The sequence below is a fragment of the Oryx dammah genome, unplaced genomic scaffold (genome assembly GCF_014754425.2).
Source record: "Oryx dammah isolate SB20612 unplaced genomic scaffold, SCBI_Odam_1.1 HiC_scaffold_29, whole genome shotgun sequence".
Lineage (NCBI taxonomy): Eukaryota > Metazoa > Chordata > Mammalia > Artiodactyla > Bovidae > Oryx > Oryx dammah.
This window is the reverse complement of record NW_024070213.1, coordinates 40,167,982-40,189,400: the sequence shown is the minus strand read 5'-3', so window position 1 is coordinate 40,189,400 and position 21,419 is coordinate 40,167,982. Positions and strand designations below refer to the sequence as shown.

The following is a 21,419-nucleotide window of genomic DNA, read 5'->3' as shown; positions in this document are numbered from 1 at the left end:
TTATTTCATTTAACCCTTTAAATAAAAAGTTTTTTAAATAGTATTATCCTCACTTTGGAGAAGGCAATGGCATCCCACTCCAGTCCTCTTGCCTGGAAAATCCCATGGATGGAGGAGCCTGGTGGGCTGCAGTCCATGGGGTCGCTAAGAGTTGGACACGACTGAGCGACTTCACTTTCACTTTTCACTTTCATGCACTGGAGAAGGAAATGGCAACCCACTCCAGTGTTCTTGCCTGGAGAATCCCAGGGACGAGGGAGCCTGGTGGGCTGCCGTCTTTGGGGTCATACAGAGTCGGACACGACTGAAGCGACTTAGCAGCAGCAGCAGCGGCAGCATCCTCACTTACAGATGTGGAAAATGAAGCTCAGAGAAGTTAAGTAACTTGCCTAAGATCCCCATAGCTAATTAGTACATACAGCAGACCCTCAGCAGCCCGTTTTCTTTTCCTGCCATTAAGCTGTGTGGTGAATTTGCATTAATTAATAGATAGATGCTTTGATAACAGTGATAATAGTTTGTTTCCTGGAGAGGAGCCTGATGGAAGGTGCATGATTACAGTTTTCATATTTCAAGGAATGTTATATGATGGGTCTTTAATTTATCATGTTCACAAAGTAAGGTAGGAAAGGAACTTAACTGCCTCATTTAGACATTAGTAGGAATTTCCCATGGACAGAGGAGCCTGGTAGGCTGCAGTCAATGGGGTCACGATGAGTTGGACACAACTGAGTGACTTCACTTTCACTTTTCACTTTCATGCACTGGAGAAGGAAATGGTGTTCTTGCCTGGAGAATCCCAGGGACGGTGGAGCCTGGTAGGCTGCAGTCTATGGGGTCGCACAGAGTCGGACACAACTGAAGCGACTTAGCAGTAGCAGCAGCAGCAGGAATTTGTTTATAAGGAATTTAAAATGATGTAATGAGTTACCGGTGGTGATTGTAAGTCCCATTAGAGGTTCTTAGAAATACAGTCAGTCATAATTGTCCCATTAGAGGTTCTTAAAAATAGTCATAATTTTCAGGTCATTTAGGAACAGTTCTTCTTAGAAGGCTGGAAAATATTTTGTACCTCCTTGAACTCTGCAGTTATAAAAATCAGGGGCCCCAAAGTGAGCAAATCAGAGATCAGGCACCATAGGCACAAAAATGATTAAAGGTGGACTAAGACACATAGATGTGGTTCTTTGAGTATTTTAAAGATGGAACCAAAAGATCCCATTATGATGTGATACTGTTAGTTGCCCAGAGTTGTACAGGGAGTCTCATAGATTAAATCCAGATTATTTTTACTCTCTAGTTCACTTTTTTCCCACCTGCATGCTACTTCCCCCAAAGAAAAACTATATATTTTTAACGACTTGGTTTTCACCTGCTCTCAGTGATATGGTATTTCTATATCACAGTAAACCCATTCCAGTCTGATGTTACTCCAAGCAGGGAATATCATGTTACCTTTTCTAAGGACAGATGACTAAGGCACATGGTACTTCGACTTTGATTCTTTACAGAGCATGGTATAGTTACTTCTCTAAACTGTTGCCCTATACTAGAGTAACAGGAGATGTCACTTTGCTAGAAGTTAATACTACAGGGCCTAGCCTCATCTTTGGTGAAGACAGTGCTGTAGATATTAAGCAGAATACAACTGTTAGTCATATTTATGAGACTTGGGGAAGTGCAGACAAGCTTCGTACTAAAGTAGTCAGCAAAAAGCAGTGACAAAAAATAAATTATCAGCTGCTTATGTCAGAAAATTAATGGAAGGATATTAATGATATAAAAGAGTACCTAAATGCAACATTGGAAGAATGGATAAGAATGTAAATAGATTATAACACTAATTTTCTTAAATTAGTAATATGTTTAAAAGTATTTATAAATTATTCTGTGAGAAGTCAAAACGGTGTCCAAAACTAGATTCTTATTATCATATGAATCCACAGTCATTTGAACAAAATGCCACACTTGATGTGTTTTATTAATTTTAATCATTTGGATGTCTTAATAGTAAAGATATCTGTGTTAACCTTTGCCTCTGACTAGCACTTATCTTTTGGAGAAGGAAATGGCAACCCACTCCAGTACTCTTGCCTGGAAAATCCCATGGGCAGAGAAGCCTGGTAGGTTACAGTCCATGGGGTCAGAAAAAGTCGGACACAACTGAGTGACTTCACTTTCACTTTTTACTTTCATGTGTTGGAGAAGGAAATGGCAACCCACTCCAGTGTCCTTGCCTGGAGAATCCCAGGGACAGGGGAGCCTGGTGGGCTGCCGACTGTGGTGCACAGAGTCAGATACGACTGAAGTGACTTAGCAGCAGCAGCAGCATTTATCTTTAAAGCAATTGTCTCCTTCCTTGACGGTCTTTAATATTTTCTTTACCTGTTGTCTCTGAGTTATTTTATGTAAACAGGAAACATTTCCCTCTGAAGAATAGACTTGTAGGCTTGTGTTTTGATGCTTAAACACAATACAGTATTTTGCTTTTGCTGCAGATCTAAAAGGATTTGCTAGTACTCCTTGAAAATCTCTGTAAAGCATACCATTAAACTAGTCTGCATTTGGGTCATAGATTTACTGCCCTTAATTTCCTCTTTGATTTATTAGTAAGTGCATTTGTATGAAGCTATAATTTATCCCCAACTAAAGTTAGAAAGCTTTGTTCTTAGTTTTAGCAAAACTCCACTCCAATAAGTTACTGCTGTCAATAATATCACTCATTCTGCTAACAAAGTGGAGCTTTGAAAAGGATCATTCAGTTCAGTTCAGTCACTCAGTCGTGTCCGACTCTTTGCAACCCCATGAACCGCAGCATGCCAGGCCTCCATGTCTATCACTAATTCCCGGAGTCTGGACTTCCTGGTGGCTCAGATGGTAAAGCCTCTGTCTACAATGCAGAGACCTGGGTTTGAGCCCTGGGTTGGGAAGATCCCCTGGAGAAAGAAATGGCAATCCACTCCAGTACTATTGCCTAGAAAATCCCATGGACAAAGGAGCCTGGCAGACTGCAGTCTATGGGGTTGCAAAGAGTCAGACACAACTGAGTGACTTCACTTCACCCAAACGCATGTTCGTTGAGTCGGTGATGCCATCCAGCCATCTAATTCCTCTGTCGTCCCCTTCTCCTCCTGCCCTCAATCTTTCCCAGCATCAGGGTCTTTTCAAATGAGTCAGCTCTTTGCATCAGGTGGCCAAAGTATTGGAGTTTCAGCTTCAACATCAGTCCTTCCAGTGAACGCCCAGGATTGATCTCCTTTAGGATGAACTGGATGGATCTCCTTGCAGTCCAAGGGACTCTCAAGAGTCTTCTCCAACACCACAGTTCAAAAGCATCAATTCTTACTGCACTCAGCTTTCCTTATAGTCCAACTCTCACATCCATACATGACTACTGGAAAAACCATAGCCTTGACTAGACGGACCTTTGTTGACAAAGTAATGTCTCTGCTTTTTAATGTGCTGTCTAGGTTGGTCATAACTTGCCTTCCAAGGAGTAAGTGTCTTTTAATTTCATGGCTGCAGCCACCATCTGCAGTGATTTTGGAGCCCAGAAAAATAAAGTCAGCCACCATTTTCACTGTTTCCCCATCTATTTGCCATGAAGTGATGGGACCGGATGCCATGATATTCATTTTTTGAATGTTGAGCTTTAAGCCAACTTTTTTGCTCTCCTCTCACTTTCATCAAGAGGCTCTTCAGTTCTTCTTCACTTTCTGCCATGAGGGTGGTATCATATGCATATCTGAGGTTATTGATATTTCTCCCAGCAATCTTGATTCCAGCTTGTGTTTCCAACCCAGCATTTCTCATGATGTACTCTGCATAGAAGTTAAATAAGCAGGGTGACAATATACAGCCTTGACGTACTCCTTTTCCTATTTGGAACCAGTCTGTTGTTCCATGTCCAGTTCTAACTGTTGCTTCCTGACCTGCATATACGTTTCTCAGGAGACAGGTCAGGTGGTCTGGTATTCCCATCTCTTTCAGAATTTTCCACAGTTTATTGTGATCCACACAGTCAAAGGCTTTGGCGTAGTCAATAAAGCAGAAATAGATGTTTTTCTGGAACTCTCTTGCTTTTTCCATGATCTAATGGATTTTGGCAATCTGATCTCTGGTTCCTCTGCCTTTTCTAAAACCAGCTTGAACATCAGGAAGTTGACGGTTCACGTATTGCTGAAGCCTGGCTTGGAGAATTTTAAACATCACTTTACTAGCGTGTGACATTAATTTCATACAAATTAAGTCCCCCAAAGCAATGAAACTTGTTAAACAAAAAACAAAATCCAAGTATATGAGTGCAATGCATATGTAACAGCAAATAGGTATGTGACATTTGAAATTTTCTGAATTATTTGCTTTTATATCTCTTTTGGTTGTGGATTCACAGATTTTTGTGGGAAAAAAATAGAAGTATCATAAAACAGAGAGAACAAAACAATCATAAACCCACCACCGAGAAATAACAGAATTCAACATTTGACAAATTTGCTTCAGATCCATACCTTTCCTCTTAAATGAAACAAAGCAATGCAAATGGAGCTGAAGTTCCCCGCCTCCCTCTCCCCCAACCACATTTCAGATCTCCTGTGAAATGTTTATTAGTATCTGTGACTGACTGTCTATGTAATGTTCTAGTAGATAGAGCTTATACTTAAAATGTAGTGAACCTAGGAATGCTTAGGAAGAAAATGTGGTCAATACCTTTTTAAGCATGTTCTGTGAAATATAAAGATTCCATTGTGTGTATATGTCCTAAATAAAACATCCGATATATAAATTTTCAGATAATTGAAGACTAATAACTTATTATATAGCTCTTTATAAAGCTCAGTTTACTGTTTCCTTTGATCCCAAAGAAGAGTGGAGTGGGGTGGAGAGGAAAGAGGAAAGGATACATTGTAACTATCCCCCTGCTACCTATCCTTTTCATTCTCCTCATTATAGCTTCTGTTTCTGCTTTCCTCCCTCTCTAAAAGGCTCTTTCACTTCTTCCTCTAGTGAATTCTTCATATTGACATTTGAAGTTTCATTTTAAACATGATTTCCTCAGAGAAGTCATCCCTGACCACTACCTTCACCACCCTTCCAACATTTAGCCAGGTCCCCTTAAGTTCTCTTGGCACCTTATACCTTTTTGTAGCACCATTACAGTTATAGTTAATTAATTATATAGCTGGTTGTCCTAATCTTTATCTCCTGCTATAAAGTAAGAACCATTAGGACAGGAACACACTGTTATTCATTGCGATAGGTGGTTTAAAGAATTCACTTGCTTAGCAGGAAATGCAGGTTTGATCCCTGGATTGGGAAGATCCCTTGGAGAAGGAAATGCAGTCCCCTCCCCTTCAGCATTCTTGGGAGAAGGCGATGGCACCCCACTCCAGTACTCTTGCCTGGAAAATCCCGTGGACAGAGGATCCTGGTAGGCTGCGGTCCATGGGGTCGCAAAGAGTCGGACACCACTGAGCGACTTCCCTTTCACTGTTCACTTTCAGGCATTGGAGAAGGAAATGGCAACCCACTTCAGTGTTCTTGCCTGGAGAATCCCAGGGATGGGGGAGCCTGGTGGGCTGCCGTCTGTGGGGTCACCCAGAGTCGGACACGACTGAAGTGACTTAGCAGCAGTAGCAGCAGCAGCCAGCATTCTTGCCTGGAAAATCCAACGGGCAGAGGAGCCTGGCGGTCTACATTCCATGAGGTTGCAGAGTCAGACACCACTTAGCGACTAAACTACCATATGTTTAGCTTTGCACGTAGTTTAGGTTCAGACCATTAAATAAATGAAAGACAATATGCTTGCTTACAGAACTTCACTTCCCCATCTTTGATCAGGTATCACTTCCACTGCAAAACTATCTCTTAAGCAGGAATAGGTACTCTGTCTTCTCTGTTCCTGAAACATGTTGAACATACTCTGTAGCAATAGGGATCACATTATTTTGTAACTGTTGGTTTATATGTTTCTCTTTCCTATTAGACTGTAAGCTCCCAGAAGTAAAAACTTATCTTATTTGTCTTCTGAGTTATCAAGATTTAATGCAATATATGACATAAAGTAAATGTTTATTAAATGAAGAAGGGAAAGAGAAGGAAAGAAGGAAGGAACAGAAAACTAACTGACTCATTAAGAGTTTTCTAAGTAGCTTTTATTTGTAGCATAAGAGAGAAGGAATGGGATCAATAGAGCCATAGAAAATGGGGAAAAAATTGTTACAGTTCTAGCCACACTGACTAAAAGAGTCCAGAGAGATAATAAGGATATTTGGTCACTCAAACCAAGAAAGGTACACAGATAGCATTGTGAGCCTACTGTGGCTCGAGTAATCTAGCCAGTGACAATCTGGTTAGCAGTAACAGCTCTTAAATTTTTTAGTTGTCATGAGAGTGGGGTGGGGAGACGATATTGTTAATAAACATCAGTATTAGAGGACAAAAAGTATTGATTGTCATGGTGAGCAAATCTTGATTTATAGCTTAGAATTATGAAAAATAAACAAGTCATATGATTCTCACTTTTAAAAATGAAAAAACAATAGCATTTTCAAACTATGGTTCCCAGATTAGAAATATAATTCTTACTTTTTTTTTTTAATTTGTAGGAGAGTTTAAAAATTCTTACATCTGTTATCTGTAGCATAGAAAGTCATTCTTCACTTTGGGCACAGCTTTTGGCAAGCTTTTCCTGTAAATGTTTGAATGCATGCTAAAGAAAGCTACAGACCATTAAGGGAATATTTGGCAGCTCTTCAAAAACAGTTTGAACTTGAATTTAATGGTTTATGATGTTGGGAAGGCCTGTCAATTAAATTAAGTCTTTCTGTTGACTTTGGAGGTCACTATGTTTCTGTATTGTCTACTTGATGTATAAAGAGAACTATGGACTGAATGAAGAGATGAACTAAATCTGATCCTGCACCCTGAGCTGTTGTTTTTGATTGTTTTCTTGTTCGTTGATTCATTCATTCGTTTAAAAGACACTTATATATGCCATGCACTGTGCTGTGCAGGTTTGAGCTTAGCCTGAGGCAGGACTGATTCAGATTATCCTTCCTATAACCTGTATGGGCTCTAGTAAATGTGTCAGGTGAGTGTTCATTCACAATCAGTAGAGGATCTCATTGACTTGGTAAAATGAAAGCAACCTTCATCTAAAGGCCAAATTATGAAAATATCTTGCCATGGCCTTTTTCTCCAAGAGTAGGAATAAGCAAAATTTCCCCCCAACAAATCCAGATAGTCATGTGTTTTATCTAAATCTATATCTTATTCTGCCCAAATATACACAGTAATTTAATTTTTGTCAACATACATATAATAATAATGATTAAAGCTACTATAGCTGTTTCCAGTTCTCATGTTCAGTGATGTGAAATGTAAAGACATTTTCACTGAGATATTTATGCTGAGGGTCACAGTTTTTGCTTTTTACCTTTATCAGTCACCATTTATTATGGCCCAAATACTATATTGTTCCATGTGTGGTACTCTTGAATGGTTAAAGCTATTACCAGTCCATGAGTAGTTTTTCAGTCTAGAGATGAAACAAAATTAGAGAAACTACTGATGTGTGTCATACATATGCAATGTACATATACTGTGGTACAAGGCTTTAACTGCTTCATTCAGTAAAAGCTTTTTAGAGGAGAAGTGACATTTTAATGGCATGTATGGGATGAAAACACTATTTTTTTATGGAAAGATAAATTAAGGCCTCTTTAAGGTAGTTATATGGAGACTTACAGGAAGTAAGGAAGTGTTTTGGGTAAGCTGCATAACAAACCGTCTCAGTGTTACTTAAGTGACTTAAAACATAGACTTGCTGTTTTTTTTCCCACACACAAAGGGCTAGATAGTAAATAGCTGAGTGTTGTGGGCCATGCAGTCTCTGTCACAGTGATTCAGCTCTTCTTGTAGTGCAGAAGCAGCTAGACAGTGCTTAAAGGGAGTGCGATTGTGTACCAATAAGATTTTATTTTCAAGGCATGTGGCAGATTGGATTTGACTTGAAGGCTGTAGTCTCTTCATTTAAAACAACAAAGCCATCATTCTGCTTACAAATCTGCAGTTCGGGTAGTGTTTGGCAGAGTAGCCCTCCTCTGTTCTAGCAGGTGTCAGAGTGGATTGAAGGCTGAGGACTAGGATTGTCTGAAGGCCCACAGCAGAGTAGGTGAGCTGAAGAGCAGTGGAGGGTGAAGCAAGAGCTGCTGGGGCCGAGTGATGTAGGGCCTTACAGGGGCCTTGTAGTGTGAAGATTTCACCTTCTAACAGTATGAGAGACCATTGGAGGGTTTTGAATAGTGGCAAAATTGAACATATACTTCGGCTGCTCTATGGGGAGCAGGTTATTGAGGACAAGGACAAAAGCAAGGAGATGGGTTAACAGGCTATTATATTAAATAGTCATCCAGATGAGAGAAGAGTATGGCTTAGATTAGAGTAGTAAGAGTAATGATGGAAGTAATTTGTTCCTGAATATATCTTTGAAGGTAGAACTGGTCTTTTTTGGTAGATTGGGTAATGGAGTGAGCGAGAAAGAAAGGAGTCAAGGGTAACTCTGAGGCTCTGAGCATTCCTGCTGCCTCCCTAGAACCTCTGGGGACGCCACCGCCCTCACATGCCGGAAGGTTGATGTGCTAAGCAGCACTCTGTTTCTGTCCCTGTCCTGCTGAAAACCCTCCAGAGGTTTCTCATCCCCCTCCTCAGACTTCTGCTGTGACTCTCCAAGGCCTTTGGGGTTCAGTATCTCCTGCAGTCACTCTCCCCTCCCCACACCTTTCATTCTGCTCCCCAACCACAGTGAACCTCACGTTCTGTCTTCTGGGCTTTTGCCCGTGCCCTCTCTATCTTCATTTCATCTCATTAACACCTGTACTTATCCTCAGATCTCCACTTAGGCTTCCTTCATTTTTTTTGCCTGGTCATTTGTAATTTTTAGTCACTAAGTCATGTCCACCTTACCTACCTCCTGAGAAATTTGCATGCAGGTCAAGAAGCAATAGTTAGAACTGGACATGGAACAACAGACTGGTTCCAAATTGGGAAAGGAGTACATCAAGGCTGTATATTGTCACCCTACTTATTTAACTCATATGCACAGTACATCATGCAAAATGCTGGGCTGGATGGAGCACAAGCTGGAATCAAGAATGCCAGGAAAAATATCAATAACCTCAGATATGCAGATGACACCACCCTTATGGCAGAAAGCAAAGAGGAACTAAAGAGCCTCTTGATGAAAGTGAAAGAGGAGAGTGAAAAAGCTGGCTTAAAACTCAACATTCAGAAAACTAAGATCATGGCATCTGGTCCCATCACTTCATGGCAAATAGATGGGGAAACAATGGAAACTGAGAGACTTTATCTTTTTGGGCTCCAAAATCACTGTGGATGGTGACTGCAGCCATGAAATTTAAAGATACTTGTTCCTTGGAAGAAAAGCTATGACCAACCTAGACAGCATATTCAAAAGCAGAGACATTACTTTTCTGACAAAGGTCCATCTAGTCAAAGCTATGGTTTTTCCAGTAGTCATGTAGGATGTAAGAGTTGGACTATAAAGAAAGCTGAGCGCCAAAGAATTGATGCTTTTGAACTGTGGTGTTGGAGAAGACTCTTGAGAGTCCCTTGGACTGCAAGGAGATTCAACCAGTCCATCCTAAAGGAAATCAGTCCTGAATGTTCATTGGAAGGACTGATGCTCAAGCTTTGGCCACCTGATGCAAAGAACTGACTCATTGGAAAAGACCCTGATGCTGGCAAGGATTGAAGGCGGGAGGAGAAGGGGATGACAGAGAATGAGATGATTGGATGGCATTACTGACCTGATGGACATGAGTTTGTGCAAGCTCCGGGAGTTGGGGATAGACAGAGAGGCCTGGTGTGCTCCGTCCATGGGGAGTCAGACACGATGAGTGACTGAACTGAACTGAACTGAAATCATGTCCGACTCTTCTGCAACCCCATGGACTGTAGCCCACCAATGCTTCTCTGTCCATGACATTTCCCAGGCAAGAATACTGGAGTGGGTTACCATTTCCTTCTCCAGGGGATCTTCCTCACCCAGGGATAAGACCTGTGTTTCCTGCTCTGACAGGTAGATTTTTTATCACTGATCTGCCAGGAAAGTGCCTTTTAAACCATGATAGCTCCCTCTTTTGGAGAAGGCAATGGCACCCCACTCCAGTACTCTTGCCTGGAAAATCCATGGACGGAGGAGCCTGGTAGTCTGCAGTCCATGGGGTCGCTAAGAGTCGGACACGACTGAGGACTTCACTTTCACTTTCACGTATTGGAGAAGGAAATGGCAACCCACTCCAGTGTTTTGCCTGGAGAATCCCAGGGATGGGGGAGCCTGGTGGGCTGCCGTCTGTGGGGTCGCACAGAGTCGGCCGTGACTGAAGCGACTTAGCAGCAGCAGCAACAGCAGCTCCCTCTTTTCTCAATTATGTCCTCCTATTGTGTTTTTCCTAGCAGCCTATGTTTACCCTATCACAGCACTGCCCATAGTTTTTAGTTTATATATATATATATATTTTATAGTCTGTTGTCCTTATTGCACTGGAAACTCAGGGGAGCAGAAACTGTATTTCTCACCGTTGATCACTATCATAGGGCCTAGCTCAGAAAGGTGGTTAATAAGTGTTTGTTCACAGTTTGAATGAAAGTCATAACTCTTAAGGGAATTAAATTTTTTGGTAATGTGGGGATTTGGGAGAACTTTTAAATTTTAGAAGATCGATGATTAAATCTGAAATAAAAGAAAAAAAGTCATAATGTATGGTAAAATTATTTCTATGCAGAAAGCATATTGTAATACAAAAGTAGAAAGGAATAATAGAAAAATTAATAATGATCATGATTTTAGGATAGTTGAATTACAATTCTGTTTTCCTTAGTATATTTTAAATTTTCTATAATTTTTCTTGTTTAAACTGCTTTAGACTCAATTCTAATTTTTTATGCTTTATAAAGTATCTTAAATATAGCATCTTTAAGTCTTCAGGTAATTTTATTCTCAAATTTGACTCAATCCTGGGTGGTTCCCAAGACCTGGGGCATAATCTCTGCTGGAAATAATCTGAAGTGTCTTGGTTCTACCCTTCTGCTTCAGTAAAGAAAAATTAATTCGTTTTCAACATTTATTTTTTCTAAGGACAAAGTATCATATTGTTCAAAAGAGCAAAAATTATACTTTTGTTTTTATTATTCTGTGTTTTAACTTTTTTCCATTTATCAAATGAACCTTCACCTGTTTCTGTATTCCTCTGAAACATTATCAACTTTACTCTAAAAATATTCCTTAAATATTAAATATTTGTAAAGTGTCCTTGCATATTTTGTTTTAAAGTCACTGATGCCACAGATGTCATAGATAAAGAAACTAAGGCTCAGAGAAGTTACGTGACTTAATGAAGGTCATAAGCTGAGATAGAACTTCACAACCATTTTTCTCTGGTTTGAATTTGTTCATATATTGCCTTCTGATGCTCTTCTTCTCCTTCTTCCACAGTTGTGCATGCCTAAAGGGCTGTCTTTCAGAACACAAACTGACAACAAAGACCCTCAGTTCCACTCATTTATAATTACCCGGGAAGATGGTTCTCGTACCTACGGTTTTGTTCTCACTTTTTATGAAGAAGTTACAAGTAAGCAAATCTGCACAGCAATGCAGACACTCTACCAGATGCACAATGCAGAGCATTACAGCAGTGTGTACGCTTCATCCTCCTGCAGCATGGATTCACTGGCGAGCAGTATTGACGAAGGAGATACAACTTCCCTTTTGAAACTCCAGCGATACAACTCCTATGACATCAGCAGAGACACCCTGTATGTTTCAAAAAGTATATGTTTGATCACACCACTCCCTTTCATGCAGGCCTGCAAGAAATTCCTCATCCAACTGTACAAGGCAGTTACCTCACAGCAGCCACCACCTTTGCCTCTTGAGAGCTACATCCATAATATTCTCTATGAGGTGCCCCTTCCACCTCCAGGGAGATCACTGAAATTTTATGGTGTTTATGAACCTGTCATCTGCCAGAGGCCGGGGCTCAGTGAACTCCCCCTCTCCGATTACCCTCTCCGAGAGGTCTTCGAGCTCCTGGGCCTGGAGAACCTGGTGCAGGTGTTTACCTGTGTTCTTCTAGAGATGCAGATCCTTCTCTATTCACAAGGTAGGTCTGCCCTAAAGTTGAGGTCTCCCAAAATCAACTGCTTATGCTCTCAGCTACTGGGGTATATTATTAGAGCCAAATAATTGATGGTCAGAAGTCTTTTCTGTCTTGTGTAAAAGGAGAGGGTTTTAGGGAGGACCAGATGCCAAGAGGTTACTTCTCTTTTAGGTGACAGTGGCTGTAGAGAAAAAAAAGGGGGGGGGAGGAATATAAAAGCATTAGCTTGGCTGATTTGCATATGTTTATTTTTTTAATGGAAGTAACCCTTTTTTCCTGATTATACATATTCATTGTAAAAGAAGCATATTTCTCTTTATAATAAAAGTGAGAGAATCCTCTTACTACCAAGACCGTGTAGACTTCGCTTGCTCGCTCTCTTTTTTTTTTTTTATGGATTAGTAAAGGTTCACATCAAAACTCAGCTGACACTGGAAAGGGACAGACAGAATTGTTAACTCTGAAGCTTTCTAAGGTAATTACCTTTGGATCTTTGCCTATGGGTGATTTCATGGAGTGAGAGAAGGGGTACAGGCATGTGAAACAGACACAGTTCTCCTAGGTCTAACAGTTCCACTGAAGTTATATGGAGTCTTTGTGTTTTGTTTTTAATCCCAAAGGAAGCTATCGTTGTGATGCTTTTCATTCAAAATTCTCCCAAAACATACTTTAGAAACAAACAATTTGGGTTTTATTTTACCAGTGCATTTGCAATGACTAATGTTGAGCCTAGACTAAAGCACTGGTTCCAGTCTGAACCTGAATTTGCAGAGGAGATAGAGATGCTGTGTTTTTTGGATAGTGAATTGACAGAAAATGTAAAATAGTACCTGTGCATTGATGGGTTTTTCGAAAAATGTGACACAAATATTTAGTTTAGCATTTTGCTAACTTGTATTTAGGCTGGCAGAACTGTAGTGCAGTCTTCTGACTGTGGCTGTCAAGCTTATTTTACCAGTTTACTTTTTTTTCTTTTCTATTTTAAATTATAAATGAGGCTGAGCCAAGTAGGCTGTATTTGTACTTCCCCATCTCGTGTGTATGTGGACACTGTTTGTGTGTTGACAGCCCTTCACGAGGTTGCATTTTCTTCCGTTTATCCTCATCGTGTTCTCTGGTAATGTGCTCCAGTGTCTCAGCTTTTGTTGTCAGGAAGTTCTTCTCTAATGACTAATTTAAATTCTTTCCTGTCCTTGTGCTCTCACTTTCTTAGTGCTGGTCATTACCTGCAGATCACCCTTTGGTATCCAAAATATTTAATGTTAAGTAATTCTCTCTTCTTTTCAGTGTCTTCCTTTTTTCCCTGAAAGGATTGGGATTAGAGAGTTGCTTGGAGGGGCAAGGGCTTGGAGCTTAATACTTTCAGGTTTATTAGCTTATTAGTAAAAAGAATTTTAGATCCTAAATTTTAAAGAGATCTTCCCAATCATTTAGTTCCATGTCCTGTTCTACCTAGGGAAGCAATTTGGTATTGGAAGAATATTGATTTTTGAAGTGAAAACAATCATGAGTTCAAATCTCTGTTCTGTAACTTGCTAACTGAACCTTGGACAAGATACATAATCTTCCTATGTGTCAGTCAGTTCATCTTTATGGAGATAACAGGTTTTTTCCTTCCTCTCTCACTGATTCATTCTGACAAAGTGAGAAATCTGGGCTGACTAAACGATGGCCAGTGTTGTTGTAATTATTATCAGTTTTATCAGTCCTACATAATCCTTTATAAATTATGCACATCTTAAGTTGCGAAATTCTGACATGTTCAGTTCAGTTCAGTTGCTCAGTCATGTCCAACACTTTGCGACCCCATGGACTGCAGCACGTCAGGCCTCCCTGTCCATCACCAACCCCCGGAGCTTTCTCAAACTCATGTCCATTGAGTCAGTGATGCCATCCAGCTATCTCATCCTCTGTCGTCCCCTTCTCCTCCTGCCTTCAATCTTTCCCAGCATCAGGGTCTTTTCCAATGAGTCAGTTCTTCACAACAGGTGGCCAAAGTATTGGAGTTTCAGCTTGAGCATCAGTCCTTCCAGTGAATATTCAAGACTGATTTCCTTTAGAATGGACTAGTTGGATCTCCTTGCAGTCCAAGGGACTCTCAAGAGTCTTCTCCAAACACCACAGTTCAAAAGCATCAATTCTTTGGGACTCAGCTTTCTTTATAGTCCAACTCTTACATCCTACATGACTACTGGAAAAACCATAGCTTTGACTAGATGGACCTTTGTCAGCAAAGTAATGTCTCTGCTTTTTAATGTCTCTGACATATTACTGCACTTAAAATATTAACTGTTAAATTGTCCAGGCATTTGTTTCAGGGTTAAGAACTTAAACTTTCTCTTATACTGAAAATCATGTTTTTTAAAGGAAAAAACCCTTCATATTCACACTTTCTGTTTTAAATAGCACTTTATGTCTTGATGCTTTTGCACTATCTTTCTGCTCTACTTCATTAGCTTATTCCATTTAGTTTATGGAGTCTGTTGAAAAGTTACAGTTGATTAATATCTACACATTTATTTCAATTTCAAACTAAGAAGACAGTATTTATTAGCATGTTTTTGTACTCAAATGAGTTTAGTTGTTGTTGTTGTTGTTGTTGTTGTTTGTAACTTGGTCTTCGATGCTGAGGAGTGAATCCTGAGATTGTAGAATTCTACATATATATATATTTTTAAAGTGTCATACCTTATAATTTTCTAGTCATTCACAGAAATCAGTTTTTATTAGGAATTACATGTTAAAATGCCTTGTACATTTTTATTTTTCCCCCAACACTTAATCCTCTCAACAGTGAGTTATTACTGCCCATGCTTTTAATGAAGGGGGAAATTAATGCTCAGGGAAGCTTAGTAACCTATCCAAGATCACATAGCTATTGGGTAACGTGGTAGAGCTGAGAATGGGCTTGGATCTGTCTTTCTCCAAAATTCTTACCCACATGTTAGCTATATTGGACACTGCATTTAACCTCTCCTTATCTATCTCATTATTTATTTTTTTTTTATTTTTATTTTTTTTAATTTTTTTGGCCGCACTGCCCAGCATATGGGACCTTAGTTCCCTGACCAAGGTTTGAACCCATGCCTCCTACAGTAGAAACTTGGGAGTCTTAACTACTGGACCACTGGAGAAGTCCCTGTGTCTCAGTATTTATTTTTAAATTATAAACTCACCTCTGAGGGTCTTTTGTAAAGGTTCCATATTAAATAATTGTAGATTATCTGTGTAAATGCAGATTTTAACAGCAGGAGACCCCAGTTCAATTCATGGGTTGGGAAGATCCACTGGGGAAGGAACAGGCTACCCTCTCCAGTATTCTTGGGCTTCCCTGGTGGCTCAGCTGTAAAGAATCTGCCTGCAATGTGGGAGACCTGGGTTTGATTGTTGGGTTGGGAAGATCCCCTGGATAAGGGAAAGGCTACCCACCCCAGTATTCTGGCCTGGAGAATTTTATGGACTGTATAGTTCATGGGGTTGCAAAGAGTCTGACATAACTGAGCAACGTTTACTTCACTTTACTTCACTTCTCCCATTAGAGAAAGGAATGAACTAAGAGTTGTTGGGTTGATCTGTACCCTGGTGCCATTTTTCATTTCTCCTGACTGTATTTTAGGGTTTTTAATAATATCTGATCATTTCTTGTTCACTGATGTCATACGATTTAAAAACATTGCAAATGTTGAACAATTACTATGAAAACCCAAAGTGAATAAAAGTATAGATGGATTTCAGTGATGAAGATGTCTTTCTAGACTGATTTGAAATTCTTGTCCACAGCCCATATAAATCTACCCAGTCTGTTGTTTCGAAAGTGTGTAAATCACAGTCACTTTGCAGTGGTAACTGGCTAGACATTTTAAGCAGAGAAGGAATCCAAGAGGTAAAGACTCTTTTTTAGAACCCCGAATCAGAAAAGAGTACTTTTCTTTGAGGCCTACAAATACTTGGAGCAAGACAGTGGGAAGACTGGAGTCTGATCATCTTTTCAAAGAAACAGTGGAAGAATGAAAAGAATTTAAACAGCAGGGTCTAACTTTTGATACCAGTAATTAAAGTCTCAGGACATTTTTGGACCTTGCTTACGTCCTTTGATTCTTCACAGTGGAAATAAGCAGTTACTCACAGCCCACGCTGCACTGGCTGCCTGTGAGCCTTCACAGCACTCCTCTCCCTCTCCTCCCTTTGCAAACTGTGCGGAATTAACGTTTTCAGAAAGTAGAAGCTGCTTGAAATTTTCTTGAAGACGTTGGGAGCCTTCTAAACACAGATTGCTAGTTATGCTCAACTAAACTTTATAGCTTATTTATTATGGAGCTGATAAATCATAAAAGCAGACTTGATATTTTGATGGCAAAAAATGGATTCCCCTGTCCAGTATCCAAAAAGCATTAGAATTTTAACAGCTTAGGCCAATATCTTTATAGTATTAGTTTTACCTTGTAGTAAATGAAAACTTAAGAAATTTTTCTTAATAAATTTTTATTACATATTCAAGAAACTTGGTCAGTTATATGACTAGTACATATCTCCTTCCAGTTTGTGTTCTTAATTTTCTTCTAGGGATCTTTTGATGAATTAAGAATAATTATGAATTAATCATAAATTCCAATTTATTGATCTTCCTTGTGAATTAACTTTGTGTTCTATTTAAGAAATCCTTCTCTATTCTGAGTTCATAAAAATGGTCTACATTTTTTCCTAAATGTTTTAAAGTTGTGGTTAGCATGTAAGGCCTTAGTCTGTAAGAAATCGATTTTTGTTTATGTTGTGAATAAGAGATCAAACTTAATATTTTAGAAATATCTGTAACTGGATATTCTATGCTAGTTATTAGATAAACCATTCTCCTTCACTCTGATCTGCAGTGCCACTTCTGTCTTGTATAAGTTTCTGTATATGAAGTTCCTGTATGTATTTCTGGACAGTCAGTTTATTCTGCCAGTTTTCCAGTCCCTGTACTAAATCACACTGTTGTAATTACTACGGCTTTACAGTAAGTCTCAGAATCTTGTAGGATAGTTCTCTTCACCACCTCTTTTTTATTGAAGTTTCATTGAATCTAGTTTTGAGACAATTAACATATTTAGAGTATTATCCTCCCCTTCATGAAAATGGTATGTCTCTCCATTTATAAGGGCTTTCTCTAGTGTCTCTAGGTAAAGATTTATGACAACAAAGTAAATGACAAGGTACAAATATTGATGGTTATATTTCTTAATTTTCTATCTTTGTCACCTTTTTTTTCTTGTCTTATAGTCCTAACTAGGCTTTTCAGTACTGTGCAGAATGGAATTGATAGTAGCAGACATCCCTGTCTTTTTCCTGATGTTAAAAAGAATCCTTTTAATGCTTCACTCTTAACATTTGCTATGGTGTTTCTGGTAAATATCTTTACCAGATTAAAGACTTTTCATTTATCCCTAGAATGTTCAAAGTTTTTAAAAATCATGAATGCATGTTGTATATTGAATATTCTTTCTGCATCAAGTAAGGTGATCTTGTTTTTCTCACTTTAATCATTTAGTAAGATGAAAAATGTACATTCCGCCCTTATAATCCTGTGACAAACCTGCTTTGGTCATGGTTTTCACTTATGGCTTGCTGATATTTTGATTAGAAGTTTTGCATCTATGTATTTGATTGATTTGGCTTATTTTTATTTCTTGTACTATCTTACCTGGTTTTTGGTATTAAGATTATTCTAGCTCCAGTACTCTTGCCTGGAAAATCCCATGGACAGAGGAGCCTGGTAGGCTGTGGTTCATGGGGTCGCGAAGAGTCGGACATGACTGAGCAACTTGCCTTTCACTTTTCACTTTCATGCATTGGAGGAGGAAATAGCAACCCACTCCAATGTTCTTACCTGGAGAATCCCAGGGACGGGGGAGCCTGGTGGGCTGCCGTCTATGGGGTCACACAGAGTTGGACACGACTGAAGTGACTTAGCAGCAGCAGCAGCTTCATAGAGTGAGTTGAAAAGTATTCCATTTTGCTCTGGAAGATAAAATGGAGAAGAATTCATTTAAGATTGTCATTGTTTGATCCGTGACTATTTGAGGGAACCTATCAGTCTGTTTGGTCTTGTTGGAAAGATGTTAAGTACCAGAGTAGTATCTTTAATGGTTTATTTAGGTTTTTCTATATCAGTAACATCAGATATGCAGATGACACCACCCTCTTGGCAAAAAGCAAAGAACTAAAGAGCTTCTTGATGAAAGTGAAAGAAGAGAGTGAAAAAGCTGGCTTAAAACTCAACATTCAGAAAACTAAGATCTTGGCATCTGGTCCCATCACTTCATGGCAAATAGATGGGAAAACAATGGAAACAGTGAGAGACTTTATTTTCTTGGGCTCCAAAATTACTGCGGATGGTGACTGTAGCCATGAAATTAAAAGATGCTTCCTCCTTGGAAGAAAAGCTATGACCAACCTAGACAGCATATTAAAAAGCAGAGACATTACCAACAAAGATCCATCTAGTCAAAGCTATGGTTTTTCCAGTAGTCATGTAGGATGTGAGAGTTAGACTGTAAAGAAAGCTGAGTGCCAAAGAATTGATGCTTTAGAACTGTGGTGCTGGAGAAGACTCTTGAGAGTCCGTTGGACAGCGGGGAGAGCCAACCAGTCAATCCTAAAGGAAATAAGTATTCCCTTTGAATATTTCCTTTGAATTCAGGGAATCAGTATTCCCTGACTATTCACTGGAAGGACTGATACTGAAGCTGAAACTCCAATACTTTGGCCACCTGATGCAAAGAACTGACTCAGATGGTTGGATGACATCACTGACTCAGTGGACATGAATTTGAGTAAACTCCAGGAGTTGGTAATGGACAGGGAGGCCTGGCGTGCTGCAGTTCATGAAGTTGCAAAGAGTTGGACCCAACTGACTGAACTGAATTGAAGTGATTTCTCCTCTCCCATCTCCCTCCCACTCCTCCTCTGTCATCATTATCATCATCATCATTGTCACTATCATCAACTGGGGACAAAAGTCAAATATTTTTGTTATACCACAGACCATTCCCTGGTTTTTGACTGTGATCCCTTATAGCACAAGGATCCTAACAGTTAAGACAATGTTGGCATATTACTGGTCCCATTGTTATTACTGCTTAGTTCAGTCTGTCACCCTGTTGTATGAAAATGTCTCCCAGGGCAATGCCCTGGGAAGCACAGAGGTATCTGTATAGTAGTTGAGTGTGATCACACACTTGCAAAGGCATATAAGCCCTTTATGCTTTTGTCTGTCTTGCCCTTTTAGACAGCAGATGTTTCACCTGCCTGTTCTAACTCTCAGTTAAGCCATTACTGTGAGGGTGATAAACAGTATCGTATGTCTGTTTGATGTGGTATCTCTTTACCCACTGTTGGACCCTGTGTGCTGTGAATCATGTTGTGTCCCATACTCTGAAAATGTGTAACTTGTCAGCCCACATTGTTAGAGTATCTTCTGTTCCACTCCTCTCCTAGTATTTTAAGCATTTGCATCTACTTCAGACTGCAAAGCCCAATCTGAAGCATCTATTCCTGGTAGGACCCATTTACAGCCCTCCCACCAGGGCCGCTGGCATTAATCCAGTGTAATCTACTTGCTGGCTGTGTGTAGCAGGGCCTTCCCCTCTGGGGAATCTTCCCCACAGCCATCTGCAGCCTCTGTCTCTCTTGTTAGCAGACAAAATAGTTCTTGTTGGCAATTTGTGCCTCAGAGGTTATAAGATTATGTATATATTCAGCCCATCTCTGCATTGCTGAAGTCTCTAGGTGGGCATTTCAAGGGAGTGTACCAAAAGGTCCACTTCGGGGTCACAGTTACCTCCCAAACCTGAAAGTGGGTTCTTCTGATGAGCGTTAGCATGTCCTATTTAATGTGGTCCATGGATTCCCAGAGGGATTTCCATGTGGCTGCACCTTACACAGACATCCTTTTAGTAGTCCAGTTTTCCACTGTGCATGAGTCAGTAAAAACCTAAGCATATGTACTTTCGGGTTTCCCAGGTGGCTCAGCAGTAAAGAATCTGCCTGCAATGCAGGGGGCACAGGAGCTGCAGGTTTGATCCTTGGGTCAGCAGATCCCCTGGAGGAGGGCATAGCACCCACTCCAGTATTCCTGCCTGGAGAATCCATGGACAGAGAAGCCTGGCGGGCTACAGTCCATGGGGCCACAGAGAGTTGAACACAACTGAAGCAACTTAGCACACACACACGGACTTTTACCATTGTTTAGTTCTTCCATCACTGCTAAGAAAACAGCATGCAAGTCAGTCCACTGAGCCCATTTGTGTTTACCTGCTTCAATCAAAGTACTGGCCATTCACCTTGAATCTGTCACCTATAACCAAGAAGCTCTATGTTGGTCAGTTGAGAAATATTTATGCTGTCCAGTGACAATATAATCTGGTACCTCCTCACTCAGTTCCAGAGTCAGTTCTCTGGGAAAAAAAGCTCTTGGTTGTATCTCTTCCTTGTATTTTCCTCCTAACAAGATTCTATATATTGTGTGCATTGTCTTCCTCATTAGAGTGTTTTTCTGATCACCCAAGACACTGTGATTATATAGGGTTTCAGTATCATTTTGTCTTTCAGTTTATAGGGGCAATTTAGACCAATGTGCAGTAGCAGGCTAGTGATTGCCTCTCAAATGGAAGTTCTCCAGTCCAGAATCCCAGTTGTTTTTTGTCACTGGGAGTCAATCACAGGCTTTTGCCATAAGTGCCAGTCTGTGTTCTCTGTAGAGCTGCTGTACAGAGTTTGTTTCCAGACTTCAGCTTCTTGTCTGCAACACTGTACGGGCTTAGGCAGTCTTGTTCTCATTTAACATTGATGTCCAATTAATATTGTTTGGATGGTAGTTGACATGCCATCTGTTTTATGTTTGGGGAAGACATAGTATCTTTAGTATAGTATCTATCTTTAGTATAGTATCTATAGATAGTATCTATCCTGTTTAGACATAGTATCTATTCCTATAAACCATTGAAGTAAGCCTGTGGACAATTCTACACATGGGCTTCACCAGATGGTCAGTACTGAAATCAGATTGATTATATTCTTTGCAGCCGAAGAAGGAGATGCTCTACACAGTGAACAAAAACAAGATCTGGAGCTAACTGTGGCTCACATCACCAGCTCCTTATTGCAAACTTCAGGCTCAAATTGAAGAAAGTAGTGAAAACCACTAGGCCATTCAGTGAATGTGAAAGTGTGAGTTGTTCAGTCATGTCCAACTCTGTGTGA

At 39.9% G+C, this 21,419-nt stretch overlaps 1 protein-coding gene across 1 annotated transcript in view; it reads left to right on the top strand.

The window, feature by feature from the left end:
• LOC120858532 (DENN domain-containing protein 5B) overlaps nucleotides 1-21,419 on the top strand; it is a 120,493-nt gene that overhangs the window by 3,136 nt on the left and 95,938 nt on the right. Inside the window, exon 3 of the mRNA XM_040234652.1 lies at nucleotides 11,516-12,182. Coding sequence (XP_040090586.1) covers nucleotides 11,516-12,182 — 667 coding nt within the window. The remainder of the gene's footprint in view (nucleotides 1-11,515; nucleotides 12,183-21,419) is intronic.